Consider the following 25123-nt stretch of genomic DNA (forward strand, 5'->3'; position numbering starts at 1 on the left):
GCTGGGCTCCTCGAAATTCTGCTCTATTTTTTTTTTTTCCTGTACACCTCGCTAATCTCGCTTTGTTTGTCCTCCTATACGGTGCCGTTTTCATCCGGAGAATTTTCCGCCGGTCGAACTTTACCTGGGCAGGAATCGCGTGTTTCGCTTCTGGCTAAGATCGCGATGACAGATTGCGTAAACGTGTTCAGTTGCTGGCTTTCCCCTTAACGACACACACTCGTCGCGCTGTAATGCGAAATAGAAGATGAGACGGGACGTAACTGCCGCCGAGTGTCGATGTTGTTATCCACTAATGGGTGAAACTAGGGTATGGATGGTGTGTACGAGCTGGTGCCCACCTGAGACCCGTGCGCGGTCACAGTCCGCCCATTTATTGAACTTTTCTGACTCAGGCGTCACCGCTTATCCGCCGAGTGCAGCAAAACTCGCGCTCCAGCTTGTCAGCTTGCAGTGTAGGCTCGTATAAGCTCTTCAGGAGTTTCCCAATGGGCACCACACACCGAGAGGAAATCGCAGATAAGTATGATACTGTTATTTTTTTTTCTCGCTTAGGACTAGAAAAAGGAAAAATGCACCGAGCGGCAGTTTCAAAAGAAAAGTCAGTAGCTCTGCGCGTGGTAGAACTCGTCCCACATGTGTCCAAAACGCCGTGATTCTCCAGCGCAGTGCAAATTTTGTGGCCAGAAGGCATACTTATATCATATGCTATGGGCTTGTCAGAAAAATGACAGCATTGACATAATAAATCAGCCAACGCGGGAGGGCTGGGAGGCGGCCCTGTCCAGCTCGGACCTCGAGGAACAACGAGCCCTCGTCGCCAGAGCACGGGCAGCGGCTTTTACCAACGGCGTCCCGGACTAGGGACCCGATCAGCCTTCCCTTCAACTAAGGCATTGTGGCTTTCAATAAATGTTTTCATCATCATCCGCTGTGCCTCAGCACTAATCTACGGAGCTGCTTTAATAGTGCTGTGTGCTGACGCACAGTCGTGAAGCGCCCACTGTCTGCCGCTGGGTGCCGCTGCCGCCCTGCGCGAACTTAGCACCAACTTAGCACCAACTTAGCACCAACTTAGCACCAACTTAGCACCAACTTAGCACCAACTTAGCGCCAACTTAGCACCAACTTAACGCCAACGTATTCTGGGGCGATGTTCTACAGGGAGCCTTTTCGCGATTCGATCTTTTGCTTCCTTGCCATTGGCTAGCCCCGTCTTCTAAAGTGCAGCCATGACGTCACAAGTCGCTCCTGCCAAAAGTAGCAGGGCAAAAGAACAGTTACGAAATAGGCTGCGGCTAGAGGTACGTCGGACGGATCCGATCAGTGTTTTTCGAGGGTGTTGCTAGAGGTACATCGGAAGGACCTGGAGCATCGTTTTCCCGGGTGCGTCTGGCTGATCTGACCAGTATTTTTCAATGTCCGGCCATTTAATTCTCGCTTGGCGGGCAGCTCGGTTTGTTCTCGTTGCGCTCCTTTGAATTACCGTCTATACGACGGCGGGTGTAGCTTTGGTTCAAGAATTCTTGTATTCATTGCCCGGAGCAGGCTGACTGGCGGGCGGTGAATGTGAATTTCGATAGCGCCATGCAGTGGACTGATTGTCCTGCTATGCACAGTATAAACACCGTAACGGACCCTCCGGTTGCGCCCCGCCACGGTGGCTCAGTGGTTACGGTGCTCGGCTGCTGACCCGAAAGACGCGGGTTCGATCCCGGCCGCGGCGGCCGAATTTCGATGAAGGCGAAATTCTAGAGGCCCGTGTACTGTGCGATGTCAGTGCACGTTAAAGGACCCCAGGCGGTCGAAATTTCCGGAGCCCTTCACTACGGCGTCCCTCACAGCCTGAGTTGCTTTGGGACGTTAAATCCCAATAAACCAACAAACCAAACCAACCCTCCGGTTGCACCGTTCGCCGAACGTCGTTTAGCTACGTCGTGCGAACTGCAAAGTTACTTCTTGATATCTGCAGGCCAGCATTATATGGGGCTCATGTGCTTTTTTGCCGTGTGCCGAAGTCCGCTTCGCCAACTTCAGGCTTGTTAGGTTGCGGCGAGCTGCTGTCCTCCAGTCGAACTATAATAGTTGAGTGCACGCCACATCCGTGCTGCAAGTCGTGTGGCGATGGCTGAGGGGGCCGTTCGGCTCGCGCTAAGCTCGAAGTTTTCGGTGAAAGCAAATTATATATATAGTCGAAATTACTTGGTACTAAACGTACGTTCATATTTGCGTGAAAGATGCTGCACGAGTGGATTAAACAAAGGCTAGCAGCTCCTGTAATGATCTGTACTCCCGGGAACATAGTTATGTTTTCACTTTTCTCGCCCCCATCATTTTCTCTCAGGCTGGAATGACTCAATCTGACCGTGAAAGCATCCAGTCACTTTCATTTCAGTCGTTTCATCAAATGGCACGGGCTCACTGTTTTCTGCTAAAGAAAAAAAAACGAACAAACTAATGGAAGAACGTGAAGTTGTTGGTTTAGCTTTGGAAAACATATCTACTGAAGCAAAGCAAAGCAAGAGCAAAAGCAAAAGCAAACTCAAAGTAAAATTAAAAGTAAAGCAAAAGTAAAGCAAAGCGAGGCGGGCACCTTATTATTGTCTTCTACAGGTGCCCGCATTCTCTAGGAGGCCCTGTACCCGGCCTTCTATTTGCTCCCCTTCAAACAGTCTCTGATCCTGCATGTATGTGAATACATGTGTCCTGTCTGCAAATCATTCATCACACGTTATGCCGGATTTAAAAAAAGAAAAAAAAAGAGAAAAAAGTTCGTCCGCGACAGGACTCGAACCTGCAATCTTCTGATCCGAAGTCAGACGCCTTATCCATTAGGCCACGCGGACGGGACTGCCAGAGGTGAGGTATCACGTCAGGTTGTCAATGTTGCGAGGAGCCGTGAGGTGGGGAAGCATTTTTTGGATTTGTGAAGCAGTGCATTTCGCCCAGCAGCGAAGCTTACTCTCACTCTGATTCCCTATCAAGGTCACCGTCCCCTCCCGCTCCGTTCCTTTGTGTCTTTCCGCGGGCTTTTGAAATGCCGCCTCGTTCGGCATTTCAAGTTTCCTCTCTCCCCTTGGGACGGCGCTCTCTTTGTTGTTGTTCGTGTGCGTGCGCGCATTACTTTCTTTGCGTACAGTGTCAAGTGTTACCGGCACTCGGCTGCTGACCCGAAAGACGCGGGCTCGATCCTGGCCGCAGTGGTCGAATTTCTACGGAGGCGAAATTCTAGAGGCCCGCGTACAGTGCGATGTCAGTGCGCGTGAAAGAACCCCAGGTGGTCGAAATTCCCGGATCCCTTCATTACGGCGTCCCCCATAGCCGCAGTCAACCGTAAACCGTAAGAAACGCGCGCTAGCCCCAAACTCCCCAACTTTCCACTTTAAAACGCTGCAACGTTCGGAACTCACACGTTCTGTATCCGGTTCGCGGTCCGCGGGTCGCTATCGCTCCGCCTATATCATAGAAAGAAATGTCGGGATGATGGAATCGCGTGGACCAGCCTGCTGAGCTGGCGCATCTCGATCGCTGTCGAGCGCCCGTCTCTGACAAGAGGCAATAATATCCCGGGCACGATGCCGCCGCCGGTGGGTGTGTCGAGCTGTCGTCAGCTGGCCCCGTGCCAAGCGGACGCCAACCGTCTCCTCACCCTTCGAACACCACGCCCGACATGTCCAAAAGGAAGGGCAAGGGAGCATGGCCTCCGAGATCGTTACCGGACGCGCAAATCTCCATTGCCATGTCACTGCACAGCGACTGACTAGCCCATCTTTCTGTCTCAACAGTGGACATGTTCGGAAGTAGAGAGGAGAAACACTGGCGGATACATCGGCCACTCGAAAACTGGGCGTCGTCGACACTTTGGACGTGACGAACGGGGTGGGAGGAGGCAATGCTGCGTTTGCTTTTTCACGATCACACGCGGTTTGTGGGGCGAAAACTGACCTTCGAATCGTACACCCACATTTGGGACGGCAAAGATTTAGTGACGGGGCTACGAAATTCGTGAAAATTGGGGGGCCGCTGTTGAAACGACGCGTGTGTGCGCGCGCGCGCACGCCCGCACACACGCACGCACTCACAAATGATTTCGGCTTGATGATATTCACTGGTTACTGACCATGGTCAAACAAAAAATGACGTTTCGGGAGCGCTACGGCTCCCTTGTTCACCCTTACCGTACCCTTACCAGCCGTAGCGCTCCCGAAACGTCATTTTTTGTTTGACCATGGTCAGTGACCAGTGAATCTCATCAAGCCATGATTCCTGACCAGACGGTATGCCGTCGAACCCTTGACTACAAATAATTTCGACCACCTGGGGCGTGCATTCTCATCGCACAGCACACGGGCGCCTTTTGCGTTTCGCCTCCATCGAAACGCGGCCGCCGCAGCCGGGTTCGAACCCGGGCGTATCATGTCGTGGGTTCGGATCCCATCGGCGGCGTGTGGTTGCGGCGGCGTTATAGCTTGCGCATTTTTCAGTTTCGGCCGCGCATCTGGAAGCTATATCGGCTGTGCTGAGAACGGGGTGACATACGCGGCATACCGCTTGCACTCTGTACTGAAACGTTGTATGTGGTGTCCGCGGTTCCTGTATAGTCGAAAAAAATTAATGCGAAAACACACACATACGCGTGATGTTTGCAAAGAAAGAAATGTACCGAGCGTCCCGGCGGGGCACGACGGTTCGCCGCCCGGCGCGACCACCGAAATTCAATAACTGGGCGTGGGAAACGGATCGTAAAAAAAGTTCCCTCCTTTCCCTACGGTGGTCCGAGTTCGGTGCGTCCTCCTCTTCGCGCGATGGTTAAGAAAGAGCAGAGCTCCGAACTCGCCCGGCTGTATAGAGGGAGTTGGCTGGAAAATCGCGATACTTATTTCCTCTTCGTCGCCGTCTTGTTCTCGCTTCCTTTTCCGCTGGCCTGGAACCATCTGGCCTCGGGTTTCTGGAATCGCTAAAGAAGAAAACAATAGAGTGCTCTTAACAGAGGGCAGCTGCCTTATCTCCCGACCTTTATCTCCCACGGCGTGTGCGCGCGAACAGGCGCGGCGCTGAGCCGTGTGTGCAGACGCTTGGGTTCTCCCGCCTATCCCGAACTTTAAAGACCCGCGAAAGTTTTGCCGTTTACCTCCATATATGACCGCCACTTGTGGGAATAAATGAGCGAGAGTTGGGGAAGGGTGAAGGAAGTTGCTCGCTTTTTTTTTTTTTTTTTTGTGCTCCGGACATCAGTGACCTGCGTGTTAATCCGCTCAGAAAACAGAAATTTGTCTCTGAACAGAGCTGCTTCGAAAGCCCGAAAAGAAGGAAGGAACCGCGGGATATGCGGGAAAAAATAAAGTCAGCCAGTGTGTTATTCCTTTTCAAGAAACTCTCTTCTTCGTGTTCAGTGGGGATCGACCGCGTGTCGTCTATATATAGCTGCCGTGAGTTAAGCTAAGCCAGGCCTCGCAGAGGCAAGAAACTCCGCTTTCTTTGGCTTCCAGATGAAACTTTAGTGGGCGTGCTTCTCTTACTGTAGTGGGACGTGAGCCGGTCCGTTTCAAGGTGCGCGTTTTCGCGAGTGCTGGGTTTGACCCGATTTGCCTGAGGGGTTGTCGCGCGACGATGCATGTACGTATTAGGAAACCGTGCTGCGAAAGCAAGTCGCCTGCATTGTCGAGACAGATATGCGTGTAGTCGAAGGTATCTCAGTTGGTGAAGTTTCGTCCTGTCTAAGCTTATATAAATAAAAAAATCCGGTGAAAAGCAGGGGTGGAGATAATAAAGGTGAAATTATATTCAGTTGAAGTAAATATACCGCTGCCAAACTGAATCCAACCCTCGCTTGGGCTCTTACCGAGAGGTGCAAGTCTCTATCTCGGACAATGGAAGCGGGCATACTCGAAGTTCGCTGTTCACCGCCAGCTGCATCATTCTTCGCCTGCGGGCTTCTGAATACGATGTCGGTGGAAAGATCGGCTCCTCCCTCTGTCCCCGGCTTCACACACTCTCTCTCATACCTTTTATAGGCCATCCTTTTTGGGCGTGTGTTGTGGGGATACACATGAATCCCCTGCCCCATTGTAACGGCCGCGCGTAATTACCACGCAATGCTATGCGCGCGCCGTTCGGGAGGTTTTGCGAGGGAGGGCACTCTCGCCACCCCCGCTTCCTTTCGCTCCCCGCCGCGGAGACTTTCCCTCTTTCCCCTCTTACAACGGAGAGACCTCCTCTCCACAGCCCGGGAGGAGACGCGATTCTCCCGAGGCTCGCTCGTCTTCTGGCGGAAGCCGTGCACACGCACGGATCGGAGATCTGCCACGGAGACCGCTGCCCTTATCGCCCGGCCACCGTGTGTGACTTGACCGCCGCGGGCCGTGAGCGAGGAACCACGCGAGGTGAGCGGAACCTACTTCCCCCACATTTTTGCGTGCGTTCTGCCCTTTGTGTTTTCCACCCCCGTACGCGAGCGGAACATCCTCGCTCGTTACGGCGGTTGTATTGTTGCTGCTGCACTGTATTGCTCGGGAGCAATAAACGCTCCTCCGAGTAGCATACTCGTGTTTGTCCCCTCTGGCCCGAACCCGCCGTGGTTGCGACCTACCGCACCGCGGGTTGGGGGTCACAGCTCTGACTGCTAGGGCTGGCACGCTGGTGCTAGAGAGCGACAACTGCTTCTAGCCCTTTGAGCGTTACTACAAGAATAGACCCCCATATTCTTGGCGCCCAACGTGGGGCCAGAGGTGTGACAAACCGAGTGTCTGTGTGAGCGACTGCCGACACACAGACTAGCCATGGCGGCGAGCGGGATTGACATCCAGTCCCTGCTGTGGTTGTCCAATACGGCTTCTCAGCAGCAACATCTTGGCACGGCAGTAACAACTACTGCAGGTGTGTTCCCAGAGGCTGACGCTAGCCCCTGTGATCTTATATCGTTTGAGCCGAGCGGTGCTTCACACGACACACCGGCTCAGACGAGCGGCGACGCTAGGCACTTCTCGCCAAGCGCTATGCCGCCAAGTAGGGAGAGCATGGCGCGACATGTGCAATCTTGCTCATCCCACGGGGCCGCTCAGCCAGAACTACCTGGCCAGGCCCAAGAGGCTGTGTTGCGCAATGCCTTGCGTCTCATAGAGAGCCTCACGGGTATCGTGCAGAACAACCTGCAAACACCCGCTCCAGCGGCGAGTCCGAGGCTAAGGGTGGACCTTCCCAGCTACGGTGGCTACCATGATCTTGTCAGTGCCAACGAGTACCTTGAGCGCATGCTGACCTACCAGCAGGCGACAGGGCTTTCCGATGGCGAGATTCTGGCGCGTGTCGTGCCAATCTCACTGACTGATCAGGCTGCCCGCTGGTTCCGCCTTACTGGCTATCGGTCTCGCACGATGGAGGAGTTCCGAGCGAGGTTTCGCGAGGAGTTCTTGCCCGCAGATTACGACCGTCGTCTGCGGCGCGAGTTGGAGCTGCGTACTCAGCATCCGGACGAATCGTTGCTTGAGTACGTGAGGGCGATGGACGAACTCTATCGTTTTGCAGACCCCTCAGCTTCGAACGGCGAGAAGGTAGAGCGTGTCACGCGACAAGCGCACCCTACCTTCGCAGCCTACCTACGAGGCGTACCGTTCAGGGACTTGGACGAACTCGCCTCGGCAGCCAAGCGCATACAGGCGGACATACTCGCCTCCCGCGCGTATCGGCCACCCCCGCCAGCGTCGCAGGCACTTGAGCCGCGATGCGCCTGGAACGGAGACACTTTTCGAAACCGTTCCCGGGGAGCCGAATTGGTTGCATTCAGTGACGGGCAATTGAGAAACGGTTGGGAACTGTCAGACCGAGCTCTCGACCCGTACACGTATGCTATGCGGTCAGCACACGCTGCGCGTGGCCAAGGTATGCAGAATCGGGACCGACATACCGACCCGAGGACGCTAGACCAAAGGGCAACTGCGACGGTAAGCCCGGCAGGGAGGAACGGTCAGCCGGCGGGAGGCGACAACTGCCCCGCCCGGCAACGGCCGAATACCATCTGCTACCGGTGCAACCAACGAGGGCACTACGCCCGGGAGTGCAGAGGCCCCGTGAACCGAGAGCACGCGCTTTCGGGAAACGAACGCAGCCGCCGGTAAGCAACGCTTCGCAGCCGGCGGCGTCAACAGCGGTGCTCAGTGAGTCACACGAACTCCTAGCCCCGCTGGCTTGTCGTTTGGAACCACCCAGCGACACGCCAGTACCGCTTATTGAGCTTACAGTGGCACAACGTAAGTTCATGGCATTGCTAGACACAGGAGCGAGCGCATCCCTGTTTGGCGACGAGGTATGTGAGCATCTCCGTCGGAACGGACTCCGACTGCGAGCGAGCAACCTCACGTTCCGATTAGCTAGCGGCACTGCGCACGCGAGCGGTGCCGCGCGGCTTGTGGTGCGGTGGGAGAAACGAGTGAGGCGCCAGCGCTTCGCTCACCTCCCCGGCCTATCGGTTCCAATTATTCTTGGTAGAGACTTCCTCGCCAAGACGGGCATTGTTATTGACGTCTGCAACGGAGGATATAGGGAGCGAGCATGTGGCACCCTGAAACCTTTCGTTCAACCCCAAAAAGCGTCGAAAGCACATTCGCTTTCCGATGCTTCGCGCGCAGACGTACGCAACGATCGCCCGAAAAAGAGCCTCGAAACGCCTTCGGCTCGGCTGAACAACCAGCCTGTCGACCGCGTCGAGAGGAAAAGCGCGGAAGGGAACCCCTCCCCTCCCGCGCGACCCCCTGTCCCCCCTGCGGTTGCACTCTGTGCCGCGGCGGCATGCAGGCCTCCCCACCCGCTGCTGGACAACTCAGACAGCTTGTCGGGGGAGGAAAAAGCGCGTTTGTCTCTGCTCCTAAACGAGTACGACGCCGTATTCACGGAGCGGCCTGGCTGCACTACGCTGGTTAGGCACAAAATTGAGACAGGCGACGCTGTTCCATGGAAGTGCAATCCTCGGCCAGTCAGCTTGGCTAAGAGGAAAGCGCTCGATAACGCACTGGACGAGCTTCTCGATACAGGCGTTGTGGAACGATCAAACAGCCCCTGGGGGTTTCCAGTGGTGCTGGTGCCCAAAAAGGATGGAACAACCCGCCTTTGTGTGGACTATCGACGCCTGAACGAGGTGACACGGAAGGACGCATACCCACTTCCGAGCATTCCCTCGATAGTGTCCAATGTTGGTGGAGCGAAGTACTTCACTACGCTCGATGCTAGCAGAGGATACTTTCAGGTGGAGATGACCCCCCGTGATCGAGAGAAAACTGCCTTCACTTGTCACAGGGGACTTTTCCAGTTTACCCGAATGCCGTTCGGCCTGGTCGGCGCGCCCGCGACGTACCAGCGTCTGATGGACCGTGTCCTAGGCGATGCAAGGTGGCACCACGCTCTTGCTTACCTGGATGACATTGTCGTGTATTCGGAAACCTTTGATGAGCACTTACGCCATCTCAGGGATGTACTGGAAAGGCTGAGGTCTGCGGGAATCACTCTGAACCCGTACAAGACCCAGATAGCGGCGACCCGAATAACACTGTTGGGGTTTACGCTAGACAAAGGACGCCTTCTGCCGTGCGAAGATAAGCTGCGGGCTATTTTGCAGTTCCCGTCGCCGGCAGATATAGGCGGACTAAGACGCTTTCTGGGGCTGGCGAACTTTTATCGACAGTTTATCCCAGATTGCGCAGCTCTGCAAGCCCCCTTAACAGCGCTGTTAAGGAAAGGTGTGAAGTGGCATTGGGGACCCGAGCAAGAGGCGGCACTACGCCATCTCACTTGCGCGCTCGCGGAAACCACAGAGCTAAGGCTGCCTGACCTGAACAGGGAATTTGTGATCCACACGGACGCTTGTGACCTGGGCTTAGGAGCAGTCCTGCTTCAAGAGCACGGAGGTAGCCTGAGACCGGTGGCGTTCGCCAGCCGCTCATTAACTCCCGCAGAGAGAAACTATTCCGTGACAGAAAAAGAATGTCTCGCGATTATCTTCGCTCTGCGGAAGTTCGACTACTATGTCGATGGAGTCGCTTTCGTGATTGAGACTGATCACATGGCACTCACTTGGCTGAGACGCCTAGGCGAGCCGTCCGGACGCCTAGCGCGATGGGCGCTACTCCTCCAGCGTTACGACTTTACCGTGCGCTACAGGAGGGGCAAGAACAACGTGGTGGCGGACGCACTTTCGCGCGCGCCCGTTGACGGCTTGGGAAGTAACAACACTGCCCATTCCGCCGCGCCCGACAGCCAGAGCAGCGCGACTGCCGCGCAGCTCACACAACGCCCCGAGGGAAGGGACACCCCGCCTTCCCAGGGCGAAAGCGTGAACCACTTTGAAGGCATCAGTTCAGTGGTGAGCGTTTTCAGCAGAAGGGAGCTATTGGAGGCACAGCGGGAGGATCCATTTTGTCGAAAAGTGTTCGACGGGCTCAGGGAGCCGGGCGGCGCGGCCGCGGCGCACATGGAGGCAACTGGTATTGTTGACCGTGCGGGGCGCTCGAACACAGCTGGTAATGCTGTGAGCGCGATGGATTCCTATCTGCTCGACTCCGATGGCATCCTACTGAGATATATCCCCTCCGAGAAGGATACACACGAGTCCTTCAAGGTGGTGATTCCACGCACGCTGAGAGGAGCACTTTTACGCTACTTTCATGACACGTGCATCGCTGGGCATGCGAGTGGCCCTAAGACTTACCTCAAGTTGTGCCGCCTCGCTACCTGGCCTGGCATGAAGCGGGATGCGATACGCTACGCCCGCTCGTGCGACGTGTGCCAAAGGGTCAAGCCACGTGGTGGACGCCCACCTGGGCTCATGCAGCCGATCAATAGCCAGGGTCCTTGGCAAATTGCGGCTTGTGACGTCATGGGACCTTACCCCAGGACTCCGAGTGGAAACCAATATCTGCTCGTTGTCACAGACCATTTCAGCAAATGGGTGGAACTGTTCCCACTTCGAAAGCTGACGGCACGCGTAATCATGGGGAAGCTGATCGAGGTGTTCACACGATTCGGCTACCCCGGGCAGTTGATAACGGACAATGCATCGTACTTCACTGCCAAACTTTTCGTGGACTCCTGTGCGGCCCTTGGCATTAAGCACAGGAGAACAACCACGTACCACGCCCAGGCGAATCCCACGGAACGCGTGAACCGCAACATCAAGCACATGCTCGTTGCATTTGCGGAGACGCACATCGACTGGGACACCTGTCTCCCCGAGATTGGGTTTGCTCTCAGGTCGACCGTGAACCGCTCGACTGGGTACACACCTGCCGTTCTCAACCTTGGCAGGGAGCTGCCGAACCCGTTAGAACTTACTCTACAGGTTCGCAGCAACACCCCGATTGCTTGGTCGGCACGCGCTGACTATGCGACCGGGCTGCGCGCGAGGATGACGGAGGCTTTGGACAAAGCACGCCGGAATCTGAGCACTGCTCGGGCCCAGCAGAAAGCGCAGTATGACCGCTCTCACCGGGAAGTTCACTACAAACCGGGTGACCTGGTGTTGAGGCGCAGTCACGTTCTGAGCGATGCCAGTAAGCGGTTTTCTGCTTCTCTGGCGCCGAAATGGACGGGACCATATGTAGTTCGGGAGAAACTTTCCTCTCTCGTCTACAGGCTGGCGGACTTGACGCTAAGACCGACCGGCGGGCCAGTGCATGTCTGCGATCTCAAACCCTACTTTGACAGAGGGAGCGAGTGGCCTGTGGAGAACACCCTCCCCCGCCAGCAGGCAGCCGCACCGAGAGGCAAGGCTCGACAACAGAGCCCGGCACCTCGTTACAACTTGCGCCCACGGCAGAAACAACTCTGACCAACGCGCAGGGAGTAATTTCTCCTGCTTAATATGGACTGAACACCCCTTCCATATTTCGCACCACGACTTCCGGAGCAAGCACACGCTTTCTCGTCGGAAAAGACCGAGCGGGGTTAGACTAGCTCAAAAGAAAAAAAAAAATGTGTGTAAATCGTTAAAAGTAACTAAAAAGAAAAGACAGCTTTGCAGCCGCAGGCCAGCCTTCACAGCGTGCCCGGAGGAGAGCCAGCAGACGCCGCAACGACCGTTGCAGCTTCGAACACAGAGAGCCAGGCAGTTTGGAAGGCGGCCGCATTCCGGAGCCAAGAGCCCGCTGTCGCCACCAAGTTGCGCAGAAGAAGAACAGCTTCCGGTCGGCCGCGGGACGAGCGAGCGGGAATTCGGGGAAACCGGGGCCTGTGTCTACCATGGCGAAAACTGCAGCAGAGAGGCCGCCTTGGAGTCCCCCTGTCCCCGCGGCAGCGGCTTCGCCCGCAAGAAAAGCTTGGTGCCCCGCTGGGCCCGCCTCGCAAGTCCTCTGCGGCAGAGGGAAAATGGGTCGGCGCGCCTTTGTCACCCCCCAACGAGAGGAAAAGAGGGCGAGCCAAGAGCAAGTGGTTCATCCAGCTGAGTGGGGGCCTGCCGTACGCTACGACACGGTGCGTAATTGCCCTGAGCCTGCCTGCCGCCCGCGCGTCCCGGCAAAGCTGCCCTGGCCGACTCACGGGACCTGCGGTCATCGACCCCCTTCAACCCTGGGCTCCACGGTCGTCCATGGCGGCCTTCTACACTGCCTTCCTGCCCTGGTGTCCATGGCTTTCGACGACGGCACTGCTGGCTGTGAGCTGAATCTTTTCTTTATTGGCTTTTAAAGTTAAACGGTGTTTCGCCGGCCCCACTCGGTATACCCTTTTGTGTGAGCGCGGTCACTTTTCAGCCGTAGGGCAGTTTTAAGGAGGGGGGGATGTGGGGATACACATGAATCCCCTGCCCCATTGTAACGGCCGCGCGTAATTACCACGCAATGCTATGCGCGCGCCGTTCGGGAGGTTTTGCGAGGGAGGGCACTCTCGCCACCCCCGCTTCCTTTCGCTCCCCGCCGCGGAGACTTTCCCTCTTTCCCCTCTTACAACGGAGAGACCTCCTCTCCACAGCCCGGGAGGAGACGCGATTCTCCCGAGGCTCGCTCGTCTTCTGGCGGAAGCCGTGCACACGCACGGATCGGAGATCTGCCACGGAGACCGCTGCCCTTATCGCCCGGCCACCGTGTGTGACTTGACCGCCGCGGGCCGTGAGCGAGGAACCACGCGAGGTGAGCGGAACCTACTTCCCCCACATTTTTGCGTGCGTTCTGCCCTTTGTGTTTTCCACCCCCGTACGCGAGCGGAACATCCTCGCTCGTTACGGCGGTTGTATTGTTGCTGCTGCACTGTATTGCTCGGGAGCAATAAACGCTCCTCCGAGTAGCATACTCGTGTTTGTCCCCTCTGGCCCGAACCCGCCGTGGTTGCGACCTACCGCACCGCGGGTTGGGGGTCACAGCTCTGACTGCTAGGGCTGGCACGCTGGTGCTAGAGAGCGACAACTGCTTCTAGCCCTTTGAGCGTTACTACAAGAATAGACCCCCATAGTGTATATATATATATATATATATATATATATATATATATATATATATATATATATATATATATATATATATATATATATATATATATATATATATATATATATATATATATATATATATATATATATATATATATATATATATATATGTGTGTGTGTGTGTGTGCGTGTGTGTGTAGAGAGAGAGAGGGAGAAAACAGACGCTGACGAGGAATACAGTCTGGGTCCATTAACACATCCACGTGGTGTTACACTTCGGGACACAGAAGTGAATATCAAGTGAGCTAGTATTCACTCTCACTTGACGCAAAGGTTTTCTAATTTTGTTCTTCCCATCGCAGCTGTCGTACGTGTGGCCGGGTACCCACCGGTTTTCTAAGGGGTACAAGATTTCTCCCAGCGTTGCGTTGAATTGGTTAGTCTGTTATAGCTCCGGCTGTTAATGTTCTTTGTTTATTAATAGATTCACTTTTATTTTCGTCCAGCTGTTCTTTTCGCTGTTCGAGATCTTTCGGCTTTCATTAAGGGAGCCACGCTCAATCTTTGCGCACTCTTGACAAGTGGCGACTTTCGCCCAACGTCGGGCTCCGCACCCCGAGGAATTATTCCTCTTAGACCGTCGATTCTGCGGCGGATAGCCTATTCCATCGACAGAGCCATTTCTCTTCGATGATGACTTAACGATCGGTTTCGAAAACGCCCACACTTTCGAAACGCGTGCGCCGTCCCACCGGGAAAGCTTTTCTGCTTTCGTCGCTGCAGATAAATTGCTTCGCTAACACCGCGCGATCTTCGCGGAGTCGGGAGCGCCGGCTGTGTACACCCTCCAGATTGCTTTCTAACGACGGCCGGTGCGTGCAGTTGAAGTGGCGCTCTTTCTGATCTCCCCCCCCCCCCCCCCCCCTCACCGCTTTATTCGTTTTTTTTTCCCCCTCTTTTTTTCATTCTCTGGTGCAGTCTGTGATTTTTGAGGAGATTGATCTCACCGAGCTCAGCGTGGCCGAATGCAGTACAAAGAATGCAAACCACAGTTTTCAGGTGAGTTCTCGCCGCTGCGGTTAATAAATACAAAGCTGCGGCTAGCCGCTTTTCTTTTCTCTTTTTCTTTTTTTTTTCCCACCGTTGTGAATCCTGGCACCGCGCGCGGCTTTGTCGAAGACATATGCAAGCCCCAAGGTTGTAGAAAGGCTTGAAGGGGTATGAGTGGTCCCCTTCGCCTTCTAAATATTTGGAGCAGTGACGACAGAAAACGAGACATATGCTTCATGGCCTAGAAGCAAACTCGGTGGTCGGCATTTATTTTCTGCAAAGTTTTGCTCATATATGTGAAACAGTGTGTACCGATGGATCACAGCTGCATGTTCCATATCCTTTTCAAAACCATTCATTCTTCCATTTTCATTCATGATGTGCGCTTAACGTGTTTCGTACTTTGTTCGCGGTGGTTCGTCAGATATGCAAATGTCGTAAATATGTTACTAAACGAGCTGAATTCATAATTATAAACACCGTAATTATAAGGAGGAACAAAATTTGTGGGGACATACAGATTAAATTACAACGTGCTTTATTATTATTTTTAATTGGCAGTATATTTGTTAGCGTTGTAAAGGGGTCCGCGATGTGCAGATTATCACGCCCTTTCGGAGGCTTATCCTGTGCGCCGATACGAGGAAGGAAATGGAGGATTGGATCTCAGCCCTCAAGAGCGTCTGCAACAAGGACTTCTACGAGGTGAGCTCTGCGACTTTCTCCTCCTGTAATTATGCCGCGCACCGGCTTGCCTCTCTTTCCTCATCCCCGCGAGCGCGATCCGCACGTGCCTGAAGGTTGCTCCTCCAAACGTGCCCAAGCGTGCGTTTTTCACGTTTTGCGATATCGCATATGCTTGTCTTCTTTCGGGTACGTTTAGTAGGTTGTCAGTGTGTGCATATATTTCTACTGGACGGGAAGGAAACCGATCTGGGTTCACGCACGGTGCGCTGAATGTCGTGTCTAGTCAGCGTCCGTTGCGCATTTTGAAAAGTAATCGCACCGGCGGGCGTGTTCCGTATTAAATAATGACGGGGATGGAATCTCGGAAACGCTGTAGAGGGTGGATGCGAGAATTTGGTTTCATTGAGTTTAAATTCCGCGCCTCTCGGCCCTGGGCAAAAAGCGCACAAATTTTTTCTGCAGACTGGTATCGCCACCTAGCGGCGCAAAACGAAAACCGAAGCGGCAAGTTTGATTTTCAGCAGTTGTTTAGTTGTTGCCGGTTGTCGCGCTGTAGCTTGTTTGGAGCAGAAGCCTGTCTCGCACTTTAGACGCTTTATGGCTTTAGCTACTTCAGCGTGCGTGGTCAATTTTGAAGAACCAGTGAGCAACTGTAATGTCTTCTCATTCAGTGAGAACGGCTAGAGTTTTGTGGCGTTTTTCGTGAGCAGTTCATGCTTTCGAAAGGCCTCTGGACGAAAACTGGCTGTAAGCTGTAGTAATAAAATGAACCAGTGTGTCTTTTGAGATGTTACGAAGTATCGGGCGTGCGGCCGTGAGTGCGACCTTGGTGTTATCCGGAACAGTTCTCCGAATCTGCGAACGGGCAAAATGCCCGTCGTCAACGGTCGCGGTCCAATCGGAACTCAGGTACTGAATCCAAAGCGCCCTTTGAAACACGCTCTTCGTTTTCGTGGCGCAAGAAAACTTGCTCCTGATCGCCGTTCGGAGTACCCTATTAATTCCTTCATGGGAGCGGCCACACCTTGCCAGGTTTCAGCAACGCATTTTGCGCACTTTTTTTTTTTTTTACTTGGAGCCTGTTGTGCTTGTAGACTGATCTCAGTGGATAAGAAATTTTCATCATGGGAATATTGTGAATGAGCTGACTTGCACCGTTGTCTTGGGCACTTGTTCCACTTCAGTTTCTAAAAAATTTTCGTGCACACTTTTCTTGTTGCTTCAGAAGTTGCTACAGGTCTAGGAAACAAAAAAATCAATTGTACATACGCATCTGTCTGTAGCAGTCTCCCTTGAGACATCGATGCATTTTGCGCAGGGCACAGAACACCAGCAGGACTTCCTGTCCGGGCAGCACAACTGGTACGTGACATCTCATGCTCGTCCCACCTACTGCAATGTTTGCAAGGAGGCCCTGTCAGGTGTCACCTCTCATGGCCTGTCCTGTGAAGGTGAGCTGCTTCCTATGCACTGGCCGTTACTCATTACTGGCTTAATTTAATACCTACTTCAGATGCACATGATGTTTAATTAGTTAACTGGCTTATAGCAACAACAAAAAAGTGCTGTCATTTATTCTTTGGCGTATTTGATGCCACTAGCTAATTAGTCTAACATGGCAGCTGTTAGGTTTACAAAACCCTCACACAAGTGGGGCTACAGTCAGTGTATTCATTGTTTTGGCATGAATGCTTTTGCCTGGAGTGTTGCCTCTTTTGTGAGCATTTCTTCCCATGGACTGTGTGCTCACGTTTTGCTGGCTGCGCCTGTCCATAAAGCAGTTTTTTAAAAAGCACTATACGCTTAAGAGATTAAATATGCGGATCTCCACATCGTGTTTGCCTATGACTGCAAAATCATTTATAATTCATTTTCATCTCCCATGCTGTTTCAGTCTCAATTTCATCAACCAAATGATGGCTGTGATGTGTAGTGTTTAGATCACATGAGGCATGATTAAAACTGCAATATAATTACATACGTTGTGTTTTGTTTTTTAGTGCTTTAAGCACGTTGGCAGAAGTGTTGAAGTGAATTAAAACTATGTATCAGTGGTCATATTGCAGCTTCTTCATGCCTCACGTGACCTAAACCCTCCTTATGCATCACAGACATCGTTTGGTGGTTCAAACCGAAACCAGACAGTGTCAGGAAGAAATTTAGTTGTAAATTATTTAGCGACTTTCGGGGAATAACAAGGGGCGACCCATGTATGCTAATGTCGAACACATCATTTGAAAGAAGAAAAAGGAGAACATGCTAGCAAATGTTTGGTGTCTATAGTCCTGTAAGGAGTGTAAAACTTGTCACGGTCTCCTTAATACACTCAATAATCAGGTGTGTTATAAAAAGTATAGTGACCTTTGATTGAGCCATCATGAAAAAACTTTGTTGAGAGCCCGAGGTCAATTTTCAGGGTCATGGCTCGTCACACATGGTTTGTTACATAATTTGCTTCCTTTCTTTTTTTGTAGTTTGCAAGTTCAAGGCACACAAAAAGTGCGCGCTCAAGTCTCCAAACAACTGCAAGTGGACGACATTATCATCAGTAGGAAAAGACATTATAGAAGATGAAGATGGGGTACGTTCTTTAACTTAGCCTAAATATAGGGTGAATATTGAATGCTTTCTTGAAAAGGTGGCCTGCAGACCAAAATACTGCATGTTTTCACCTCTATTCTGAACGAATCCATAACTTCGGGATGTGTATCACTTATGATACAAACAGTTGTAATCTCATTTAATGCCATTTCAGCACACAAAAGTGTCATATCCAAGCTAATACAAATATCGCATTTCCTGTCATATTTCCCAGAGCATAGTAACAGTACCACCTGCTTATTACAGAAGTTAAGCATTGCAGCTAAACACTTTAAAAATCTAAGTACGCGGCTGATTCATCAGATGTTGGGGATATTCCCACATGCAACATTGAATTGCTGCATATGCTAGCCTGCACTGTGCGCATCATTTTAAAACATTAAACAATTAGCTTAATTTGGTAATTTTTGACTGTACAGCCACTTTCTTGAAGTGCGCACCCCATATTTTATGTTGCATGTTTTCTTCTTTCGAATCGTGAGGATGGCTTTACTACACAGTCACCACATGGAATTCACCTATGCTAGGTAAATAATGTAATTGAATCTCTTCTCTCGTGTTGTATTGATTGTGGTTCCAAAAGCCGAACAGTGGCTTTGATATCAGAGTTCAGTTTAGACCATGCGAGTTGTAAAAAAGTATGGTGTAATCTCTGCTTCATCCTTTTAATTTACTGTAACTTTTACACCAACCTTCCTCAAGAGTTAAACATGACAACAAACGAAGAAATAGCTACAATATTGCTGTTTTTACATGCATCGGACTGAACTTTGATGCCCTAGCCACCGCTTGGCAATTGAAACCAAAACCAAGACAACACAAAAGAATTCAATTATAAATTTATTACCATGCGCAGGCAAATTTTGCATGGAAATTAATATTAAGTCTTGCGCATCATTGCAAAAAAAGAACGCGCAGCTGAAATTCTGTGTTGATACTTCTTTAATAGATTGAATAAATTTTTACATGTCTGCAGTCTAGGCACCACAATTAAGACAAATTCTGTAAGTTCTTAATCTTCTATTAACGTTTTCATGTTATGCAAAGGAAAAAAAAAAATGAAGCATGATTATTGTGCTCTGAGGAAAAATTAAGTATGGTTTGGTTATAATACACTGGAATGAGAGAAAGGGTACAAATGAAGGAGCTCAGTAGAAACAGGCAGTAGTGACAGGCAAAAGTGAACATAAATGTACACTCATTTTTTGTGATCTTGGTCATCAGCACCATTTTTTTATTCACCTTGAACATTTCTCAATATGCAGAGTAAAAAGAATGCATACAATTAGTGCGTGCTTGTGTCTTACCTTCATCCTCAGTGCAGAGCAAGCAGAGTGTTTGTTCTGTACACAGTGTGCTCAGTGCATGGGTGATGGTCTTGTTGCAATGTGCAGAACCTGACCATGCCACATCAATGGATGGAAGGGAACCTGCCTGTCAGTGCAAAATGCGGTGTATGTGACAAAACCTGCGGCAGTGTTCTCAGGCTCCAGGACTGGAGATGTCTCTGGTGCAGAGCCACGGTATGCTGCTTCCTTTGGCTGTTTTGTCCCCACTTGGTCAACTTTTTCTGGTTCATTGCTCATTTTCATTTTAACAGGTTGCATGTCTGAGAGTGCATAGTACAATGCAAATGATGTCAAATGTGGAAGCCTTGGGTACCCATTGGTCATCAGCCTTGCTCATTCTGCATGGGCATGGCTTTGCATGTGTGGTGTTGGTACAATCTGCGTTGTTCCTTTTTTCCTCTTGTGACTTCACAGTGTCAGGTCTTGGTGTCTGGTCCTTTACTCTTGCAGCTGACGTTGCGTATTCTTTGTTGTTTCCCCACCCCTTTCCCCTGTGCCTGTCGTGTGCCTTCCAGGTGCACACGGCCTGCAAGACCCAGTGTCCAGTGCAGTGCCCACTGGGTGTCTGCAGGGCCTCAGTGATTCCACCAACAGCACTCCACAGCACAGGTGCCGGTTCAGACGAGCCCTGGGAAGCAGTGGTGCCCACTCGTCGAGCCAGCTTGGGAGCAGCCTCAGTAAGGAGGGAAACTCGTGGAAGAGGGGTGAAAAAAAAATAATGAGAATTGATTTCAAGCAATAGAAAAGATGCAGTAATTGATGCAGTAACTGTTAGCTATGGGCACCTCAACTGCATCACAAGGGAAGGGATGATGCAGGGAGAGAAAGAAGGGAAGAAAGAAAGCTGCCACAGTGCAGGGCTCTGGAGGGATTAATTTCGACCACTTGGAAGGAGTGGTACAGCCATGTTGTTAGTGTGTTGAAGAAAGAGATAGAAGAAAGAAAAGGCTGGAAAGTTAATCGGGCATAATGCTCAATTCGCTGTCCTTCATATGAGGGGCGAATTAAATAAGGGAGTGGAAGAAAAAGACAGAAAAATTCAGTCTGTTGTGTCCTTGGGACATGACCACAGATTGTATCATTGGTCTGTTGTGGCACATAAAAATGAAAAAAATTTTTGATACAGTTTGTCTACTTGCGACTGCCGTGCAAGTCTCTAGCTATTGAAAAGTCATAGGGCTTCTAAATTCCTCCCAAACTGAGGGCAGCTCCGAAGCCATGGTTTACTCAAAGTTTTGAAGCTCTAGATTGAAAGCATTCAGAACTTGCCTTGTGTTGTCTGAATGGCATTACTTATGTGTGAATGTATTGAATCCTTCCAGGACCTGTTGTTTTTAAAACAGCAGATAGATATTCTTTTAGTTGCTTAGATTCCACCAGAACTGCAGCAGAATGCTCTATTCTTATATATGATATGCAAAAATCTGTCTTAGACATTGCTGAGTCTGGTAACTAACAGAGCATGGTATAACAGGCTGGCTCCTTGTCTGTACATCATAACAGAACTGCTTGAAAAAGCTGGGATGACACAGTGAAGTTTGAAAGTCAAGAAGTAATAAAGAAGTAAGGCACCAAGAAAATCTAAATATGTGTGACTAAAGTGATAAAAACACCAAAGATAAGATACAGTCATAGGCATGAAGTGTCGAAGCACTATTTCACTATATATTGTCCTGCAGCAATCCTTACTCAGGCTCCTTGGAAAACCTGAAACACTTCCATGTGCAATGAAGCAGGTTGGACTTTTTGGTTTCTATTTCTTGAAAACTCGGTGCACTTTTTTCAGTGCTCATTTCAGAACCAAATTTTCGTGTTTTTTTTTTTCTCGGCAAACATGATATTTAATGGATTAGTCCCCCCCTTTTTTTGTAATATAATGTGGTATTCCTGTGCAGTCAAAAGTTGCTAATAAGTTCATTTTGCCCTTTTTGTCAGCCCAAGCATACGATTTACAAGTAATTGATACAGAAATAATTACTTTTAAGCTGCGCTTGTAGAAGGAAATGATATCATCATTTCATAAAGTAACAGAAGTTAAATGATGGAATTGCCAAACAAAAAGCCCAAGTGGAAGTTGAATGGCAAGAGGTGGGTTGTCATGTTATCGTTGGGTTGCAGCACTGGGTTGAATGGGAGGAGAGGGCATCACATTGTGTGTGTATTGCTGGCAGCGATGCAACTGACGTTTGACCGTCACAATAGCCAGGACACGTTTTTCGCGACGTTTATGCATGGTTTTACATCAGTGTCCTTACATGTTGTAGAGAAATGTACTTGAACAAGCTGTCCTAGGCGGGTGATAGATAGTTTAGCACCGTCATGCGGCAAATACGCTAGCAACATGTTGTTACATTGATCGTACGGCTGTTTGGCAGTGATAAAATTCTGTAATGACAATGACCAGTGCTGCACCAGTAGATGATGTTTGGCGAGGCTGTTGAGCATCCTGGTCTAAAAGGACTTGTAATGTATCATTGTCTCAAAACGCATGACTGTGCTACTTAACCCAACATTTTACTACCATGCTTCTGCTCAGTAGCCAGATAGCTGTGGCATGCATGCCATGAATACTCACCTTTTTCTGGCTAAAACAGAATCACAAAAATTAAATTCGGCATACTTTTATTGTCTTTTTTTACCGAAAAGTCCAACTCCTAGTTGTAAATCATGTTAAGCATTTGTACCTCATTAGTTTTTTTGTTCTGGGTAAGTTCGAACCTGTTCCTCAAATCAGGACAGCTTTCTACAGCTCTACGTCACCAGGTGATTTTCCAAAACAAATTGTATTTTTGAAAATTTCTGTCAGTGTTGCCAATTTGGTGTTGAAGGCACATGGTAACAGCAAAAATAAACTGCTAGTGTGTCACTTAGTACATCTTGACATGTGGATTGTTTCTCAGGATCCTTCACAGCCTGGCCAGGCAGGGAGCACACCCTTGCTGGTGTTTGTGAACTCCAAGTCTGGCGATAACCAGGGAGTCCGGTTCATCCGGCGATTCAAGCAGCTCCTCAATCCAGCCCAAGTTTTCGACCTCATGAATGGAGGTCCCGGTCTTGGGTAAGTAGAACAGCCAATAGATTGTTTCCTGGCATTAGGCGATGTCCTAGATATTAACAGGCGCTGTACTTTTGGCCAGCTAGCATTTTGCTGCTACTTTGCTTGCTCAGGTTATAAAAATTTTGCAGTCTCTCAACCATTTAAATCATGTCTTGAGCACATACGTAAAGCACCCTGTATTGGTATGAGTTCAAATGCATCCCACTTACAGCACTCTCATGTGATAGTGAATATAATGACAAAATTTGTGGCAGCTCTCCCCTGTGAAAATAGTGCTGTGTACACACTACATGGTAGCACTGGCGCTCTTGGAAGTTTATCTGGAATCTGTGCCACTAGCTTATCTGGTTGGCATTTCTTTTTTTGCTTGGTAAGTGACAACTCAACTGCATGGCACGTTTTGGCTTGAAAATCTTACCTTTGTAGAAGCTTTGCTGAAACTGCAGGCATAGAGTAGACTGCCACCAAATACACTTTGGACATTTTTTGCTAGTGTATATGCCCTGTGCTTACTTGTGGACTTGAGTACTCCACTCACTGATCAATGGGGTATTTTATACCCTCCATTTACACGGCATTCTTGACTGTGCCTTTGGCAGTCTGCGCATGTTCCGGGCATTTGTGCCCCTCCGAGTGCTGGTGTGTGCGGGCGATGGCAGTGTGAGCTGGGTGCTGAGTGAGATGGACCGGCTGTCGCTGCACCGGCAGTGCCAGACGGGTGTGCTTCCACTGGGCACGGGAAACGACCTGGCACGAGTGCTGGGCTGGGGCTCCGTCTGCGACGACGACGCACAGTTACCGCAGCTGCTCGAAAAGTACACCCGTGCAGCACCACGGCTCCTCGATCGGTGAGCTCTGATCTGTGCTTATGTTTAAGCATCTGGAATATAAACTACCTGTTTATTGGGCACACGGTACTCAAGAATTTTTTAGAGAATCCTGGCAGTGTTGCACCAGGTGGGCATCAAACTGTGGCACAAAGCTATACAGGATCTTGGAAGGGTTATGTTGGAGGCCTGTGTGTTGTAAGCATGATCAGCAACGTGATCCTATTACCCTCGGCACTGTGACTCTACTAATTTTGGCTACCGTATTTTCTAGTGCATAAGTCACGTTTTTTTTTTTTTCTCTCGATTTTTCGTTGTTGTGTCCTATATAAGTGCCTTGATGTAGCAGCTAAATTGTTTTATCCGCATCCTGCACCAGCTCATTTTCTTTGGTGCATTTTTAGATTAGTTGAACACACTTGAGCTGGCGCTGGCATGTCCATTTGTTCAATTATTGATTAATGGCCTGTGCATGTCTTCATGTTCGATGTTTGTTCAGGTGGAGTATAATGACATACGAAGGGACCATGCCACTGCCTTCTAGGAAGATGTCCACTCCAGTATGTCTGCCTTTCTTGTCTCTTCATGAGTTTTTGATACTGTATTGAAGGTCGACTCGTGTGACCTGCTCTGATTGATTAATACTAAAATTGTTGATACCGCTTGTCCTTTCTCTCTTTTTTTTTCAGCCAGTTGCGACAGTGTATGTTTTCAGCCTTTAAACTTCTGCATGTGGTGTGCAAAGCACCATACAGTGTCTATTTAGTTGCCTGAGCAATTTCAACAGCAGGCTTATTGGCTCCAAGCAGGCACTTTGTCAGACGAGCTCACAGGGGTTGTGGCCCATACACGGGTGCGGCTCTTAAACGAGATTATATGGTATGTTTATTTTCGCAAGAAGCTTTTGATTGCTGCAAAGAAAATATGGTTGATAAATGTCAATAGGGCGCCCCTTGAAAGATAGTTCTGCTTCAAATGCATGCAAGCCGTGTTTATGTTTATTGGTTAGCTGAACGTCAACTCACTTTCTTTCTTTGCGAAGTGGTTTTTGCTCAGGCTGCTGTTAAAACAGCAGCAGCCTGTTGGCTTTCGTCATGTAGGACAGGTAGCATGGAAGCCATTGAAGTTTTACGTCTGTTTCTCTTCTCTTTCAGTTTGACCAAATCACTGTCTACGAAGACTCTGTGGTTGCTCACCTTTCACAGATACTCCACTCTGATCAGCATTCGGTGGTGATCTCATCAGCAAAGTGAGCATGACTGTAATACTTCACTTCATGGATCTTCTTCTGCATGGCCGCTGTGGTGGCTCAGTGTTTATGGCGCTTGGCTGCTGACCCCAAAGACGCGGGGTCGATCCCGGCTGTGGCGGTCGAATTTCGACTGAGGCGAAATTCTAGAAGCCCGTGTACTGTGCGATGCCAGTGCGTATTAAAGAACCCTGGGTGGTCGAAATTTCCGGAGCCCTTTGCTACGGCGTCCCTCATAGCCTGAGTTGCTTTGGGACATTAAACCCCATAAACTATAAACCAAACCTTCTCTTAAATGTGCTACTAGTCTAAATGTCTCTTGTTGCTTTCTGTGGCCAGCAGTGTTTACTTCATGAGACAGAGTCAGCTTTGATTTTAATATATTATTGCAAGAGTAAGTATTGTGTATGTACTCTGCATCAGACAGAATTACTGTTTATAGATTATACTAGTTAGTGGCTGACAAAGGAGTTCAGTTTGTTGCGAAAACTCACTAATATGCTTCCTGTTGTGTTTCCCTGGTTGTTATGCGCCAGAGGACTTTATGGAATATGTAGCACATTCTTATGCGTTGACCATAAGTGAAACATCCACAAAAAATCCCCAGAGAGGCAACCTAGGGAGCAGGTGAGCCACCGAAGTCACATGACCTTGAGGCGTCATCACAACCTACCCACCAGATGGTGAGCAAACTGCCCACCGTGGCAGGTGGCAGTTAAATTAATGATTGGTCACAAGACAACCTCTCGGGAAGAGCAACCTGGGTCGCGCAAGCCCCACCGCTGGCAGCACCTGCCATCGCAGGGCAGTGGCACCTCGTTTAATCGCTACCCATTAATGCTATCGCGTCATACTCTTAAGGTGGAGTTTAAGTGTCCCTTCCAGTTTTTGTATTTG

The 25123-nt window shown here is 50.2% G+C and overlaps 2 protein-coding genes and 1 non-coding gene across 5 annotated transcripts in view; 2 read left to right on the forward strand and 1 right to left on the reverse strand.

The window, feature by feature from the left end:
• Positions 1-25123, forward strand: part of LOC149341266 (diacylglycerol kinase delta) — a 209058-nt gene that overhangs the window by 151065 nt on the left and 32870 nt on the right. For all 3 annotated transcript variants that reach the window (XR_016282895.1, XR_016282896.1, XM_089543272.1), the window contains exons 4-13: positions 14384-14464; positions 15056-15160; positions 16461-16593; positions 17617-17723; positions 19138-19266; positions 19608-19769; positions 21993-22150; positions 22750-22998; positions 23477-23537; positions 24132-24226. Coding sequence is in view for 1 of the 3 variants with exons in the window: in XM_089543272.1 (XP_089399398.1) it covers positions 14384-14464; positions 15056-15160; positions 16461-16593; positions 17617-17723; positions 19138-19266; positions 19608-19769; positions 21993-22150; positions 22750-22998; positions 23477-23537; positions 24132-24226 (1280 nt within the window). In the remaining 2 variants the exon portion in view is untranslated. The remainder of the gene's footprint in view (positions 1-14383; positions 14465-15055; positions 15161-16460; positions 16594-17616; positions 17724-19137; positions 19267-19607; positions 19770-21992; positions 22151-22749; positions 22999-23476; positions 23538-24131; positions 24227-25123) is intronic.
• TRNAR-UCG (transfer RNA arginine (anticodon UCG)) lies at positions 2774-2846 on the reverse strand. Its single transcript has one exon. It is a non-coding gene; the product is annotated as a tRNA-Arg (tRNA).
• Positions 6313-8737, forward strand: LOC149341268 (uncharacterized). The gene has a single exon (XM_089543271.1). The coding sequence runs from the start codon at positions 6780-6782 to the stop codon at positions 8112-8114; it is 1335 nt and encodes a 444-aa protein (XP_089399397.1). The 5' UTR covers positions 6313-6779; the 3' UTR covers positions 8115-8737.

This window comes from Amblyomma mixtum, chromosome 5 (assembly GCF_055824585.1).
Source record: "Amblyomma mixtum isolate Tamu chromosome 5, ASM5582458v1, whole genome shotgun sequence".
NCBI lineage: Eukaryota > Metazoa > Arthropoda > Arachnida > Ixodida > Ixodidae > Amblyomma > Amblyomma mixtum.

Coding starts and splice junctions, on each gene's coding strand:
- LOC149341268 (XM_089543271.1), top strand. CDS start 6,780: ATGGCGGCGAGCGGGATTGACATCCAGTCCCTGCTGTGGTTGTCCAAT.